We start from the raw sequence: 14,548 nt of genomic DNA, 5'->3' as shown, positions 1-14,548 counted from the left end.
CATTTAACAGATCTTTTTGCTGTCCGAACTAAGAGTTTTATCTATTCGCTTCACTGGCAAACTTTTTTCCATTCTTTACTCCCACTAGGCCTGTAGGTTCCTCCTCGATAAAAGAGACTGAGTCTATCCTCAAGCATCCTTGTTCAAAGGGATCCTTAGTGCTTTCTGAGAAGTGCACAACTCTGTAAAAGTCACTTCTCTATTCTTTGTGTAGGTATCTAAAAACAAACAAACAAACGACTTTAATCTCAGGGTGCAAATGGAATTTGCAGGGCTGAAAATGAAAAGAAACATCTATTTATTTGTGTGCTAAGAACATAGGAAGAACACTGAATAAACATAGAACTAAAAGTAAACAGGAAACTCTGCAATGTAAAGAGTAAAATTAAGTAACCTCTCACTGGTAGAGATTGAAACCATTCTAGCAGCTAGAAGGATGAATTGTATTTTGGCATTACCCATCATGCTGCTGGCCAGAGAGGAATCTGAGACAAGTGGCTTACGATAGGGGCATACCTCAGTGATGGATGAAGCTCAGCCTAAAAGATTTAAGAGTCTAAGTCCAATTTTTGAAGTGAAACATTCAGTGAGGCTTCCATTCCTAAGTCATTTTTGAAAGCGGGGCTTGGACTCTTGCCATGACGAATGAAAGTCCTAAAAATACCTCGGTGATTTATAAATATCCTCCTTGCTATTCCAGAGTTGTTAGTACCCAAGTCACTTTGAAAACGGCATTTAAGCTTCTCAGTTGTAGAGCTATCAAGAAGGAACTCAATTAATATCTAGTCTATCCAAGATGGGATTTACTCAGACTGTCTCTGACAACTATTTGTCTAACCTGGTCTCAAAATCCTCCCGTGACAGAGCTGTCACGGCCTCCCCAGGCAAACTATTACTGTGCTCGACTATCCACATCAATAGTAAGTTTTTCCTAATGTCTAGTGTAAATCTCCTGTGCTGTGGTTTAAGCCTATTACTTGTCCTGTCCCTTGTGGACATTTCCTAGCCCTTCAGACATCTGAATAGCGTATCACATATTCCCTCATTCGTCTCTTTTTAGCCTTAGTTGAGGTTAAAAAAATGTCCCCTTAGGCACTGTGAAATTTTTTAGCCAGAGCCAGCTTATAAAGGAGAGCTGCTTTGTTAATGCCTCTATCGAATAGCAATTTCAGGATAAAAGTGTAGTGTAATGACATATGGCAGGAAAGCCTGCTACAACTGCGTCCACTTCAGAGTCTTTATGGTTTAAATGGAGATTTGGGGGTTGTATCAGTTTCCCCGCTTTGTACTTACTGGATGTCAGTGTTGGGTTATCAGGAGTCTCAGTGAGCAGTTACCTTATTCAAGTTACTGGTCTGGCATGCTGCTTCTGCAGTTCAGGCTTCTATCTCTCCACAGCACTGCGTGTTGCCAGATGGACCCAACAGCTTACCCACAGCAACTCAGCACCTTCTGCAGCACTGCAGGGGTTCTGAAACAAGGTCTATCTTATTGCCTGACACAGCACCGAGCAGAATGAAGCCTGGCCTAGTCGTTGTCCAGGCCCCACCGGTTAAAGTTATGTTACAAGTACAGAAGTTAAATAGTTGTACTGTCTTCCCCTGAAGCAGTTTTGGCTCAATGTAAAACATTTTTTCCTTTTTGACTGACAGAATTTTGAAAGTTTGTATTCACACTGGAACAGGTTGCCCAGGGAAGTTGTGGATGCCCCATCCCTGGAAGTGTTCAAGGCCAGGCTGGATGTGGCCTTGAGCAACCTGCTCTAGTGGGAGGTGTCCCTGCCCATGGCAGGGGGGTTGGAGCTGGATGAACTTTGAGGTCCCTTCCAACCCAAACCATTCTATGATTTTCTGGTACTTCATGTAGGAGATGTGACAAAGAGTTTGTGTAGAGTTTGCTTCCTTGTCTTCTTGGAAGTAGTAGCAATGCTTGCTGTTTGGTTCAGCTGGATGGAGAAATGCAACTTCAAGAGCACACCCACATCATGCCTGCCCACCTTTGGGTATCAGTATCCAGGGAGAAGGTTAGGAGGACCATTCAAAAAGAGCACTGCACACTATGGCCACCAAAAGCAGCAGAATGTGTTTTTTATGTTGACTTTCTTCTTTGAATGTATTCCTAATGTTTGCATGTGTCAGCTCTGCTGAGGTGGCATCTCAGGTTTTAAATTAATATGGTTGTAATGCATTTCTCTTTAATTAAAAAAGAGAGCTCCCCCGTAGGAAATTTCCTAAAACAAAACTCATTAGTAATAAACAGATTAAATCGTTATCAGTTAATCAACACTATAAACTTCTGAGTGTTGGGAGAGCGGTGTGAGATAACACTGTCGTCATAATAAGAGTGTTTGAAATCATTAGGGATCCCGCCGTGCTGTTTGGGTGGTGAGAAAATAATGATTGAAGATGAGCCCCCCTACAAGGCTCACGTGTGAATTCCCCTAAAGATTAAAGCTGCAAAGATCTGGATTTTATGTTGCCCCATCTTTACAGATTTTTTTTTTTTTTTTTAAATAGTGGTGGGCAATACTAAAGCAAATTCTTAACAATGCTGACACCAGAACCTGTCACAGTGCCACGAATTTTCGAGGTGGTGATAAGTGAAGTTTTAGGAACTGTTTGTGGGGTGAGAACCTCTCTGCCTTCCCAGAGCACTTGTTCCCAGCTGATCTTTCTGAGGTTTTAACTGTGGTGGAGACTGCATTGCAAATTCCTTATGTTCCTCCACCCTGAATCCTCAGCCCAGTCACTTCTGTCAGGACTATGCCAATCCTCTCATCATGCACGTGAGGGAGTCCTGCTCTGGTCCAGCTGCCTGCTGTGCAGCTCGAGGGGACAACGTAGCTTTGGGCAGGGACCTCATTGGAGGAAGCTGGGGAGAGGCCGGGGCATAACTGGAGCAGGGCAAGACAAAACTTGTATGGCCGTTGGCATATTAACAACTCCTAACCCAATATAATATGGAGTCATGCACATTTAGAAAGTTATGCTATAGAGGCACTGACATTTCCTCCATCACTGCTGGGAATGTGTCAGAGCTTCTGTGTCACCCTAGGGGGTTCTTTGGAGTCATTGGGATAATTTGGGTTCTTTCCATGAACTTTATGAAAAATAAAAGTAAGTGAGCTGGAATAAAAATAGGGGCAGTGAGAAAAAGAACTCATGTTTGTCCACATCCAGCAACCTTACTGGAATAGGTTAGCAAGAAGTTATGAGCAGGGGGATGGCAACTGGGAGTCATAAGTAACTATTGCCTTTTCGTTTTTTGACGTTGGTCTTCATTTGGTCACTGCAGCAATAATTGCACATGTTTTGTTACAAAAGGCTCAGTGTAAATCAGGGGGGTTTTTGTGTCATGAATTACAGCAGCAGTAACAGTATTACCAAACGTGTTAAGTTTGGAACACATTTACTGCTTAAAATACATGGTTGAAGGTTAGGTGACACTGCTGTCTCCAGAGGTCTAAATCAAATGCTGTGTTGGAGTACAAGTGAATCGGCTATTCTTGTTTTATTCTTTATATATTTATGTTGTATTACAAAACACAGCCTGCTTGATAGATTCCTGCTGTGGAAAAACAGTCCCAGTTCCTGCTCCTTACTTAGAACCGAATCCATAGAAAGCTGATAAAAAAACATATGGATGGTCTTATTTAAAAGGTGTGGATTGAACTACACTAATTAATTGCAGAGACACTGGGGACAGTTTCTCCTTAGAAGTCTTTAGCTACCATGGCACTATCACTTTTGAAAATCAGATGGTAGGTGTCCTCACTTTTCTGTCACTTGTTCCAACCAGACATCTGTGTGCGAAAATCACAAATTTTAAAAATATCCCTTTCTTTTCCTCATATTGTGGTATGTCTTTGTGGAGTATATTTTCAAGCAGGTTTTGCAGGGGTAAATTGTTTGTAACAACTTCCTTTGTATTCATAATTACAGTCAGCTCTGTCACCTGTGAATTAAAACCTTTTATTAAATACCTTTATGAAGTGCTAGGTACAGATTTACTGGGAGGGGAATGCGAGGATAAAAGAGCTATTGCATTCTTATTAACAGCCGCATAATGCATTTCTGTGCCATGTGTTTGGGACTGCCTCTGCCTTTTGAATCTTGTTTGTGCATTTGGATAAAGAAACACAGATATTTTTGTTCCCTTTTTTTTTTTTTAAATACTGGAGTGAAAGATCACTTTCTGTTGAGAGACCACATGCCCTGGGTTGGCGAAATGGACTGCTTGCAAGGGTCCGTATGATCAACCTGATCATATAGCTTTCCTATAATATTGTTTCTGTTGTGCACAGGGTGGGTGACCTTCAGGCCTTAGTGAAAGGGTCTTCAACTTCCTGCTAAAAAAGAAAAATGTGTTCCATGATTATCATAATTTATCTATTCATCCCGTCTTCCTCACTTTTTCTTCTGTCTTTTTTTCTTTTCAGGATGGAGTAGGTGTAGATGAGAAGCTGTCTTTACGGCGGGTAGCCGTGGTAGAAGATTTCTTTGACATTATCTATTCCATGCATGTTGAAACTGGGCCTAATGGAGAACAAATCAGGAAACATGCTGGACAGAAGAGAACGTATAAAGCAGTAAGTGAAAAATAAAAAAAACAAACAACTAACTAAAATTGAACGCCATTCTGTAAAAGTGTGAATGATTTGGGTTTAGTCACATGGCATACAATTTGTGTTTTTTCCAGCAGAATTAGTACTGCAGCCCTTACCCTAAAATTCATTTCTGAGATCTTTCAGTAATGCATGAAAAACATACAGACGTGTATCGCACGTTTTCTGTGTGATAAGGACCAGATCCATTGACTTGAGTAGAGATTTTCTCATTGGTACAAGCAAGAAATGTACTTTTTTGATAATGGTTTGACAATTTCTCTAATAACTCTGTATTAATTAATTATGATTAAATGGATGGAATCTTAAAGAAGACTTAGAAAGTATTGCCACAACATAGGCTGTACTTTGGCCTATGAATGAACTTGCCTTGTAGTTTATTGCTGAAGACTAAGTATACCTAATGGTTTAATAGTATGAAAACTTGTCAATACACTAAATTCAAAGGCTGGAAAGCTACTAGGTACAATGAGAAAAGTATTGAGAGGACTGCTCTCGCACCTGCATAAACTGGCTGAGTAGAGAGAAATGATTATTTCTAAGATTTTTAATTGCAGGTTGTTGCTTGACCTAACCAGTTCAGCCAGTGCTTTAAAACAGCTATAAATACCTTTTGTGGTTAGTGGCACAAACATAACACTTTCTTTTCTTACTGAGAACTAATGAAACATTTACTGCACTTTCCCAAGGTGCTTAAAATGTATGTGCTTTCCTGGCTTTGGATGGCCAGATTTCCATGTGCAGGGCTGTAATAGCACCAGGCACACTCAGCAGTTGATCCTGATCTGCCTGCCCAGCTGTTTCCAGCTGCTGAAGCACTGGGGGCTCCCCCAGGGTGGCAGGGCAGGGGCTCACAGCCAGGGCCTGTCCCACCACCCTGGCCAGGGTGCAGGGCATCCGGGCCACCTCTCCCTATTGTCCCAGTGAGGTGGGGCTGGTGGGGGACTGAGCAGAGGACCCTGAGGTGGCCTGTCACCCTGAACACAGTGTTCTTCACCTTGAAAACAACCTGTATTTGCGTCAGCCATTTTTTGTAAGAGGTCACCTAAACCCATACCTTCAATTTTAGTCAAAAGAAATAGCTATTTTTCCATTAGTGGTTTGGGTTTTTTGGTTGTTTGTTTTTTTTTTTTAAATATATCTCTTTACTATGTGTCTATGAATCCCTTCACAGATATTTTATTTATAGGTTATTTCAGATAGCTTGTTGTGGGATAAGCTCTTGGCAAAATTTCTTATCATTTGTTCTTGGCAGTATTGACCTTGAGATAGATATATGAAGGAAGACACCAGTCATCTGGGTATGCTTTTGTAAGGTTTGGAGTGGTATTAGGGTGAACAAACACAGAATGTCTAAACTAATTTTCACCTGTCACTTTGGCCATTTTGATAGTTGGTCTTCTCTTTTAGAAAGCATTAGAAAAGTAATTTTTTCATTAACCTTTCTTTTTCTATTTTGTTTTACTTCAGTAAGCTGTTCAAAGGGATAGGTCACAAACTTTGTAGAACAATATACAAGTATAAGGAATGCTGCCAACTGTAAATACAATACTTCACGTCAAATACATGCCAAGTATAATGTTTACTACCATAAGAATACCATGATTCCAGGTTGGATAAGAAATTTGTTTATTGTGAACAGCAGGAAAGACAACTTCTGTCTTTTCTGTGAGAACTATTTGTGCAGATTCAGTAGCCTACACAGTAGATTCATCTGATGTCAACTTTTATTGCAATTAATACCTGATCTTATTATATCATTAAGTGCACAGGATAAGGATGCCTAAATGTGAGTTTGTGTCATTTCCAGAGTCTGCAATGTTTCTGCATTCATTTAATTACATGTTAGTTTATTAAGAGCATTGAGGCGTATTTCACAAGGATAGGATTCACATATGTAATTTTTAAAGATTTTCATAATTAAAAAAAATGAAAAAAGACTCCAGAACAAACTAGTATCAACTCTTGCCCTCTAACCCAACATGAGAATCAGGTTAAGTAAACAGGCCTCAAACTCTACCAGGCTAACTGGGGAAATACATGCTCCTTTACTGGACCTGTCTATGAAAATACCTTCAGTAAAAATGATGAGCTGTGGTGTTGATCGGTTCCAGCAAGCCACTCAGTGTCTGTCTCCTCTGTGGCACACCAGGAGTAATGAGGTAGCATCTCCAATAACTGTCTCACAAAACATTATACCCTAAAAGCTTTATAAATCAAACTGAAGTACTTTGCTGGGGTTTAATTTTATTAAGTGAACTGGGAACAAGATTAATTTAGTCTTGTTTCTTTATTTACATGTCAAAAGTGAATCATCCTTGAAATCTGTGAATGTATTTATCATGCATAAGCATTCACCACATAATTTGAGTGAAGAGAAGGAAAACCCAGACTGTATGCTACAACTGCTATTTGTTATTCATAATTCCTGGAATGTGATGATCACATTGCTTCTGCTCTCTAACTGGATAACTAAAACATTTTAACAGAGAAAAGATGGGGAGAAAACCAGAAATTTTGATAGAAAATTACTAAACTTCTGAAATTCATAAATATTGTCATGGATTTTCACTACTTGAGTATTTTTAAAAATTTAATGGCACGGCCCTAAGAATTGCAGCATATTGATTTCAAGTAATTAATTTGCTTATGTATGCGTCTGTCTCTATTTTCAATAGTGAACCCGCTCCACTCAAAACTTTGAATAGCACTCAAGCATGATTAGAAGTGTAATGAAACTGTCAAAGGTGACTTAATTAACTACTGCTTGCATTTATATAGAGTAATAAACTTGGAATAGGTACGATATTTTCAGGTTTTGATAGTCACCCCAGATGCTGGAGTGCTAAAATACATTAGTGTATCTCTCTGAAAGCATGTTCAGAACGGTTTACAAACTCAATTAGTGAACCTGTAATCTGCACTCACTTGTTTGTTAACTGTGTGGAAACAAATGGCATTTTTAAACTTATTTCTGTGGGACTTCCTACACTGGTGCTGCACAGGAAGGTAAATAGGATGTGGTGCTTGGTACCTCTAAAAGAGCTGTGTGTTGGAAGGGACCCTTTATATTTTAATTGGGGCAGCTATGTACCAAACTCAAACTTTATGGTTTCTTGGCACAAACCCTATAGATTATTCAATATTTGAGTTTAGAATAAGGTCCATTTCCTCCTTCTCTGCACACTAACAAACGAAAAGGGAATTGTACGAAGTCTATGTAGATGATGTGGGAGAGTAACCTTGAAAATTAGCAAAAAAAAAAGTGAGCTTCTCTTTTCACTGGCAGGTTTTGTGCTCATTTCAAGTGCCCTACTTGTATACAATATAAGAGTGATGGGCTGTGTTCCTTGCCAGCATAAATGTAGGTAGATCTACCCAGCAAAAACCACCAAAAAGACCTGAGGTATATATAAAGTGAAATGAAGAACTTCACATGATATCCAAAGTACACCAGACTGAAGGAATACTTAATATGATGTTATAATATCAGCTACTTCCCCAGTTCTGAGGGAAAGTCTGCAAACAGAGAAAATGTTGAGGGCCTTGATCTGGGAGATAATTCCATCACAAAAGCAGGATGTGTGACACAAGGCCTGTCTGAGGCAAATGTGCAGCAGGGGCACAGTGGATTAGGAAGGTGCGGAAGGTGAAAAAAAGTGTGTCCCTTGGTGACAAGGAAAGTAGTGATGCCCAAACAGGTCCCTGCTTGTCCTGCATTCCCCCTGGGTCCTCTGCTGGGCTCCACAGGAGGTGGGGTGAAATGTGCTGATGCAAGGAATTGGTTAAGCAGGTGGGAGAAAGTACCGAGCATCTTTGGTAGGGGTGACTCTGCTGGCACTCACTGCTACAGCTCAGTGTCCTAGAGGAAATGCATTACTTTGGGATAGTACTTCTCACTCTCTGTCCTAAAGGACTTACTTTGTATAGGAGAACCATGGTGTCAAAGTGGAGGCAAGGACACATGGGAGAGAAGTGTTCAGGAAAAAAATCCATCTGGTGTATTGGCAAAGGTGTGCAACAAGTGCACAGTGAGCCTTTTGTGCCTTTGTAGAGCTGCTTTTCTTGATTTAAACGATTCAGCTGCGTCTAAAACTTAAATTTAAGTGCTGAGGGGTATATCACAGGTGGGAGTAACTGGGGAAAGTTGTGGCTACAGTAGCAGCATAATGCAATAGGCTCAAGCTGTTAGGACAACTCTCTTTGATTCAGTGCAAACCAGGAAAAAAATAGTCTTATTACATTTTTCAAGAAACTCAAATGGTCTGTGACGAGGCTGAAGATGGAAAACATGTCTGCCTCCTCTCAAGCCCAGTGATGGGTACAGGTAGGCTAGATTTAGCGATCGAGCCCTATACTTCAGACTAGATTTTATTTTCTTTAATTTCTTTGATATTCTCTTAAAAATGTTAGATTTTCATTCATTTAAACAATAGAGTAAATGTCTCATCTTTGTATGTTATATCTGGACAAAGTTTCTTGTAACTAAGTGCATCATCTACTTAAGAACTGTTTGTGTAAGTCTTGTAGCCACATCAAGCACCTTAAATTCTATCTGCATATTCTACTTGAATATTTTTCTCTGTGAAGGATGATCTATTATCTGCCTGTTGAGCCTGTGTAGCCACTGTGCAAAGCCTTGAAACGTTACAGCAGTGAACTTGAGTTGTGAGTGAGGGCTGCAATGTCTGAGCAGGAGAAATGGGTCAGTTAATAAAACTCCCAACCCATGAATGAAAAAAGAGCACTGGGCTGAGGAGCTGGAAGAGAAGCAGGCTTGTAAAACGTGGGGGAGATGTTCATGTGTCAAGGGAAACTAGCTTGAGGCAAGACTCTGTTCAGATAGGTACTACATAAATATATAACATCTGAGGCATAACGGGAGTCTTTTAGGTGTGGGGCAATATTTGGGGTCCTGTGCTTCATCCAGCTGTTGCAGTAATGAATGTTTCTTGGTTTGGTGTCAGGCTGTTGAGTAGCCTCCCTCTTTCCTGCCACCCTTAGAGAAACCTTCCTCAGATTGTGAAACATGGCATGACTCTCTTCCCCTCCCAAAACAGGAATGTGTTTGCCAATTCCCTCTGAGCATCACAGTGAACTTGTTTTCCTCAGGGAAGAATTTTTTGACAGGTTGTACTGTGAAATAACATCATTTCCTTCCAGTACAGCTCCCCTGATCTAACAGGGTTAAAGCAGGTCTGGGGTCTGGCTGGTTTCCCTCCAAAGCAGACTTTGTCCTTGGGGAAGCAAAAGAATATGAGGTTTGTGCAGGGCCTTAACACGCTAAAATCCTTGCATCCACGCTGTTCCTCTGCGCACAGCAAGGCAGCCAAACGCTTTTACTCTATGGGCTTGTTCTTGCTGCTTTGCAAAGGGTGAGTGTTGAGTGTCCTGGCAGTGGTCCTGCTAGCAGGTGCTCCCCGTCGCTTCCCTCGCAGAAAGCGGCTTCTGCTACGCAGGGAGGGAAGGGAAAGGATCTGTGAAATGCAAGTTTAGCACGAGATGGAACAGGGTTTCTCCCAGTATAGCAGGGTAGCAAGCTCTTGATAAAATTCCCAGCAGTAATATAGCTACTTTTCTAGATCAGCCTCCTATTCTGACCTCTTGCTGAGGAAAGGAGAGGACTTTCCTTGGCTGGCTTGCCCTCCTGTCATCAAGAAACCGATTTCTACCACCTGGTTTGATGGCTGTGGGCCCAGGACAGATTACTATCTTCACTCTCTCTCTTCTTGGAAGTCGTCTTCGGATCATCTTCCCCTCCCTTCCCTTCCTTAATTAAAAAAATACGCACACAACAACAACAACAAAATCTCTATTCTGACACATCGTATCTTCCAGACTACACATGCATCCTCCATGTTAATTCTTTAGGGGTTAATAGGTTCACTTGCAAAATTTCACTCCCTCTCCTCACACTTGTCTTTCCTGCTCTGCCATATGTGTCCTAAAATCTGCCTTTCGGTTTAGGGTTTGTTAATTTTCTAAATAAGAATGAAGCTCTGAAGTCTATGCCATCATAACATCCTGCATTTAAATAATCTGAATGTTGGAGAGCATAAAGGAGAGACTTTGCCCATTTTCTCTCAATGATGTAGTAGGAATGCAAAACGCTTCTCATGGACAATTGGGGCATGAATCACTTAGCTCCACTTTAAATCAGATTATGTGCTCAGGTACTGGATTACTTGCCTCGTAGTAGTTGTGCTCTTCATGGGATCCAGTAAACAGCGTTTAGGTCAATTGTAGGTCTAGAAGGCCTCTGTCGGGTGATGTTTTGGATGGGTTGATAAATGTCAAAATCTCTTATATCATAGAGTTTTTGTGAATGATGAAATAAGATCATAAGAGTTTTGACTCTGAAGTTGCTGAAGTCAATCATTAAAATGAAGTATGTGCAGGTGAACGTGGGCTGTATTGTTAAGAAATGTTTTCTTCTTATCCAGTAGCTTCTGAAGCTAACCCAAACCCTGTATGATTCTTGCACTTTTTGCATAATACTCCAGATATCTAGTTTCTTCTTCAGATACTTTTCCCCTTTGCAATGTAAAAGGCATTCAGCCGTAATAGCTATGGCTGGTACACAGTACCTAAACGTCAACCTGTTAGAATCTGCTTATTTTCCCATTTGTCCGTGATACAGAATACATCCAGATGCAAGATAACACATTTCTACAAGGAACAGAAGGTATACTAATGTGCAGTAAAACCACTAGTAAGAATAAGGAATCCCATGAGGATACTTCTAAAGCTTCGTATTTGAAAAAAGTATACTTAAAATTTTATTTTAAAGCAATCCCAGTAATTTTATCAATATGGTAAATCAGCACTGATTTTTCTTTGATACAGGCATGTACACGAGCAGTTTCTTTTAAGTCATGCCAAAAACGTGCCAGTTTGCATTGTCACTGTGTGGATATAAATATACCCATAACTTCATTTTTCTGGCTTTGTTTTTCTTAAAATACAGAAATGTACGTGTTTGGGGTTTTTTGTGTGCGTGGAATTGAAACAAACCAATATTTTATTGCAGCACATCACTGAATAAGATGGTCTGGCTATATTTTTTGTTAGCTAACGGCCTTGAGAAAAGAGGTAGGAGCAGGGCTGCTGAAGGCAGTGAGAATATACAGCATCAGTGAGGACTGAGTCATTATTGCTTTCTTTCAGATAGAATAAAGGACAGAAACAATTTTTCCTGATGAAGTCAGACTGCTGTCTATGGTACTTCTGTATAGTTACTTAGAAAGTGTCATAGGCCTCCAGGTTGTGCTCTGAAATGCTTACATGAGAGAGCCAGCTCCATGAACTACATCAGCCCAACCTTGTGCACAAGTTGGTAAATACTACTGAGGGGTGGAATACAGGATTTTGTGTTCGGCCTTGTGCTAGTTTGGTTACAGAGGCTCCCAGCTACAGCTAGTTCAGGTTCGGAGCATGGCCAGAGTGAGCGAGCAGCTAGCTGCATCTTATAAAGTAGATGGGCCCTTCTTTAATGAGAAAGGCAAACACAATTGGAGGCACGAGGTTTGGGTGGTTTTTTTGGTAAGCTTTCTGGCACTGAAAATTGGAATGAGCTTTCTGTGTATATTCAAGCAGCAAGAATAAGGAAAGCTGTGGGTTATGTCCTTTACTTATCACTTTTAATGTCATACCTATTGTGTTATGCCAATTTATACAGGTTGAAGTACTGGAATGTGATTGATTCAAATTACAAAGTAAACAGGGGAGAAAGTTGGTGAAAACTGGTGTTATTTAGGGAAGGGCATTCTTAAAACTGTGTTGCAGTGGGAGGCTGGAGACACAAGCATCTGCTATGTGGACAAATTTAGTTCTAAAACCCAGTTCCCTTATAGCCAGTGGAGCATACCTATCAAATCTGGGCCTTAGCTCACTTGCTTTCCATGGAGAATTTTCATCTTGTTTGAGCAGAACTGGAATTTTGACAGAGATGCTTGATTAGAATAAATGGAGCATTCCTATCAAATGCAGACAACTAATGAATCCATGGGTAAGCTCCATTAATTTCAATACAGTGCTAAATGTGTTAAATGTTATGAGAGAGACGTTGCTGCGTATGTGCATTTACCAATTTTCTTAGTGCTAAATTGTAGCTGATTTAAGTTCTTTTTTTAGATTCCGTAAAGCATGAGTATAACCAATTTTTCTATATTTAGAAGGGTAAATAAGCATCTGTTCTGTGGTATAAAAACAGGAAAAATAATCTGAAAATATTTTTTGGTAGTATCTCCCATTCAAAAGTGGTTTCATTTAGTGTCTTCATTTTCAGATAAATTGTTTCAGGCCCAGAGAAAATCTTTGCCAAGCTTCATCACAGAACAAATTTTGAGTTTATACTTATCCCCTTTGCCCCCTCCCTCCCCCCCAAATAAGATTTGTTATATAAAAAAACAACAATAAACAGCCCAAACAGAAATACGATAAACAGGATTGTATAATTTGTGTTCTTATTTTACAATGCATCATTTCCATGTATTTCTATTACTCATTTAACATCAACAGACACCAATTTAAACACCACTTATTTTGCAAATTAGTGTCACTGATAAATTTGGACCATGTAGTTTTAGGAAATGTGAGTTTCAACACAGGTTAAGCAGGTGACAAGACAAGGAGAGTGTAAGAAAGTGAAAAATGTCCATTCCTCCTCCTCTTAGCACCTTTGTGAGGAGCACAAATGATTTGCACAGTATGTTATCCCATTTACGTCCAGTTGAAGAAAGTTATATTCTCCTTCTTGTATCCACGTTTTCATACACCCAACCTCCATCCTTCTGCACTTCCTACAGAGGCTTGTATCAACATACTGCTTGATAGAAAATCAACTCCTGCTGTAGGTTTTACAATAAGAGAATACAAGCAGATGTCGGTTGACTCTTCTTTTAATCTCTATTGCTGGCACTTTGTCTTTCTTTGTGGATTATCTCCATTGCAATACAATCACCTTGGTTGGGAAAAGAAGGGCTAGAGGTTCCTTATAACACACTGTTATTCTGTGTACATACAGCAACATATATAATGTATCATAGAAAAGCTGTGGCTTTGCCTGGTAATGTCTTGAAAACATTGAAGTATAGACATTCTTCCACCCATCTGGAAAACCTGCTCCAGTACACTGGCCTCCTTGAGAAAGAGGTTTTTCCTGATGGCCAGTTTGAACATCCCAACCTGCAGTCAGTGGCTGTTGTCCCTGTTTACACCCTCTGAAGAGTTTCTTGCCATAGTTTTTGTAACTCCCCATCAGGCAGTGGCAGGCTGCAATTAGATCTCCCTCTACCTCGTAACATACTCTTTGTCACATGAAACAAATCCAACCTCAATCCTAAACTTTTCCTTCAAGTCACCTGCTTTGGGCTTCAGCCACTGCGGTGGCCTGCCACAGAGCCCTGTCCTGCTTCTCAGCAGCCTTCTTGAAACCAGACCCATCATTCCAGTTGTTGTCTTACTAGCACTGCATAGACAGGGGTAATAACTTTGCTTGATCTGCTGGCCATATGCTTAATGTAGCCAGTATGAGATTTACTTTATCTGTGATCAGAGAGTATGCTGTTGGCTCATTTTCAGCTTGGCACCGGCCATCGCCTCCAGGTCCTTTTCAGCAAGGTGAATATGTCTATAAAGATAGATGCATCCTTGGAGGGGGGGTGAATGCGATCTTTAAAACCAGCAGTAACTGCTTCCTTCTCTCCCTTTTCCAAAAAGAAAAAGATCCTTTTGACACCTGCCTGCAAGTATGTGGTTGATAAGAATGGTGACATTGAAAGGAGGAAACAACCGAAATCTGTTGTTTCCAGGTGAAGCAGTCTCCAAAATCAAGTGACTCCTCAATTCTATAACAGTTAAAAGAAATAACTTATTTACCCTGTAGTATTAAATGACAAACTTTCCAAGAAGACTTTCCCAGAA

General features: G+C 40.3%; 1 protein-coding gene across 3 annotated transcripts in view; it reads left to right on the top strand.

The window, feature by feature from the left end:
* NOL4 (nucleolar protein 4) overlaps window positions 1-14,548 on the top strand; it is a 208,338-nt gene that overhangs the window by 46,266 nt on the left and 147,524 nt on the right. For all 3 annotated transcript variants that reach the window (XM_014937021.1, XM_014937020.1, XM_014937022.1), the window contains exon 2: window positions 4,439-4,588. In XM_014937021.1, coding sequence (XP_014792507.1) covers window positions 4,439-4,588 — 150 coding nt within the window. The remainder of the gene's footprint in view (window positions 1-4,438; window positions 4,589-14,548) is intronic.

Source organism: Calidris pugnax, unplaced genomic scaffold (genome assembly GCF_001431845.1).
Source record: "Calidris pugnax isolate Ruff unplaced genomic scaffold, ASM143184v1 scaffold51, whole genome shotgun sequence".
In the NCBI taxonomy this organism is placed as follows: Eukaryota; Metazoa; Chordata; class Aves; order Charadriiformes; family Scolopacidae; genus Calidris; species Calidris pugnax.
This window is presented reverse-complemented; position numbering and strand designations above follow the sequence as displayed.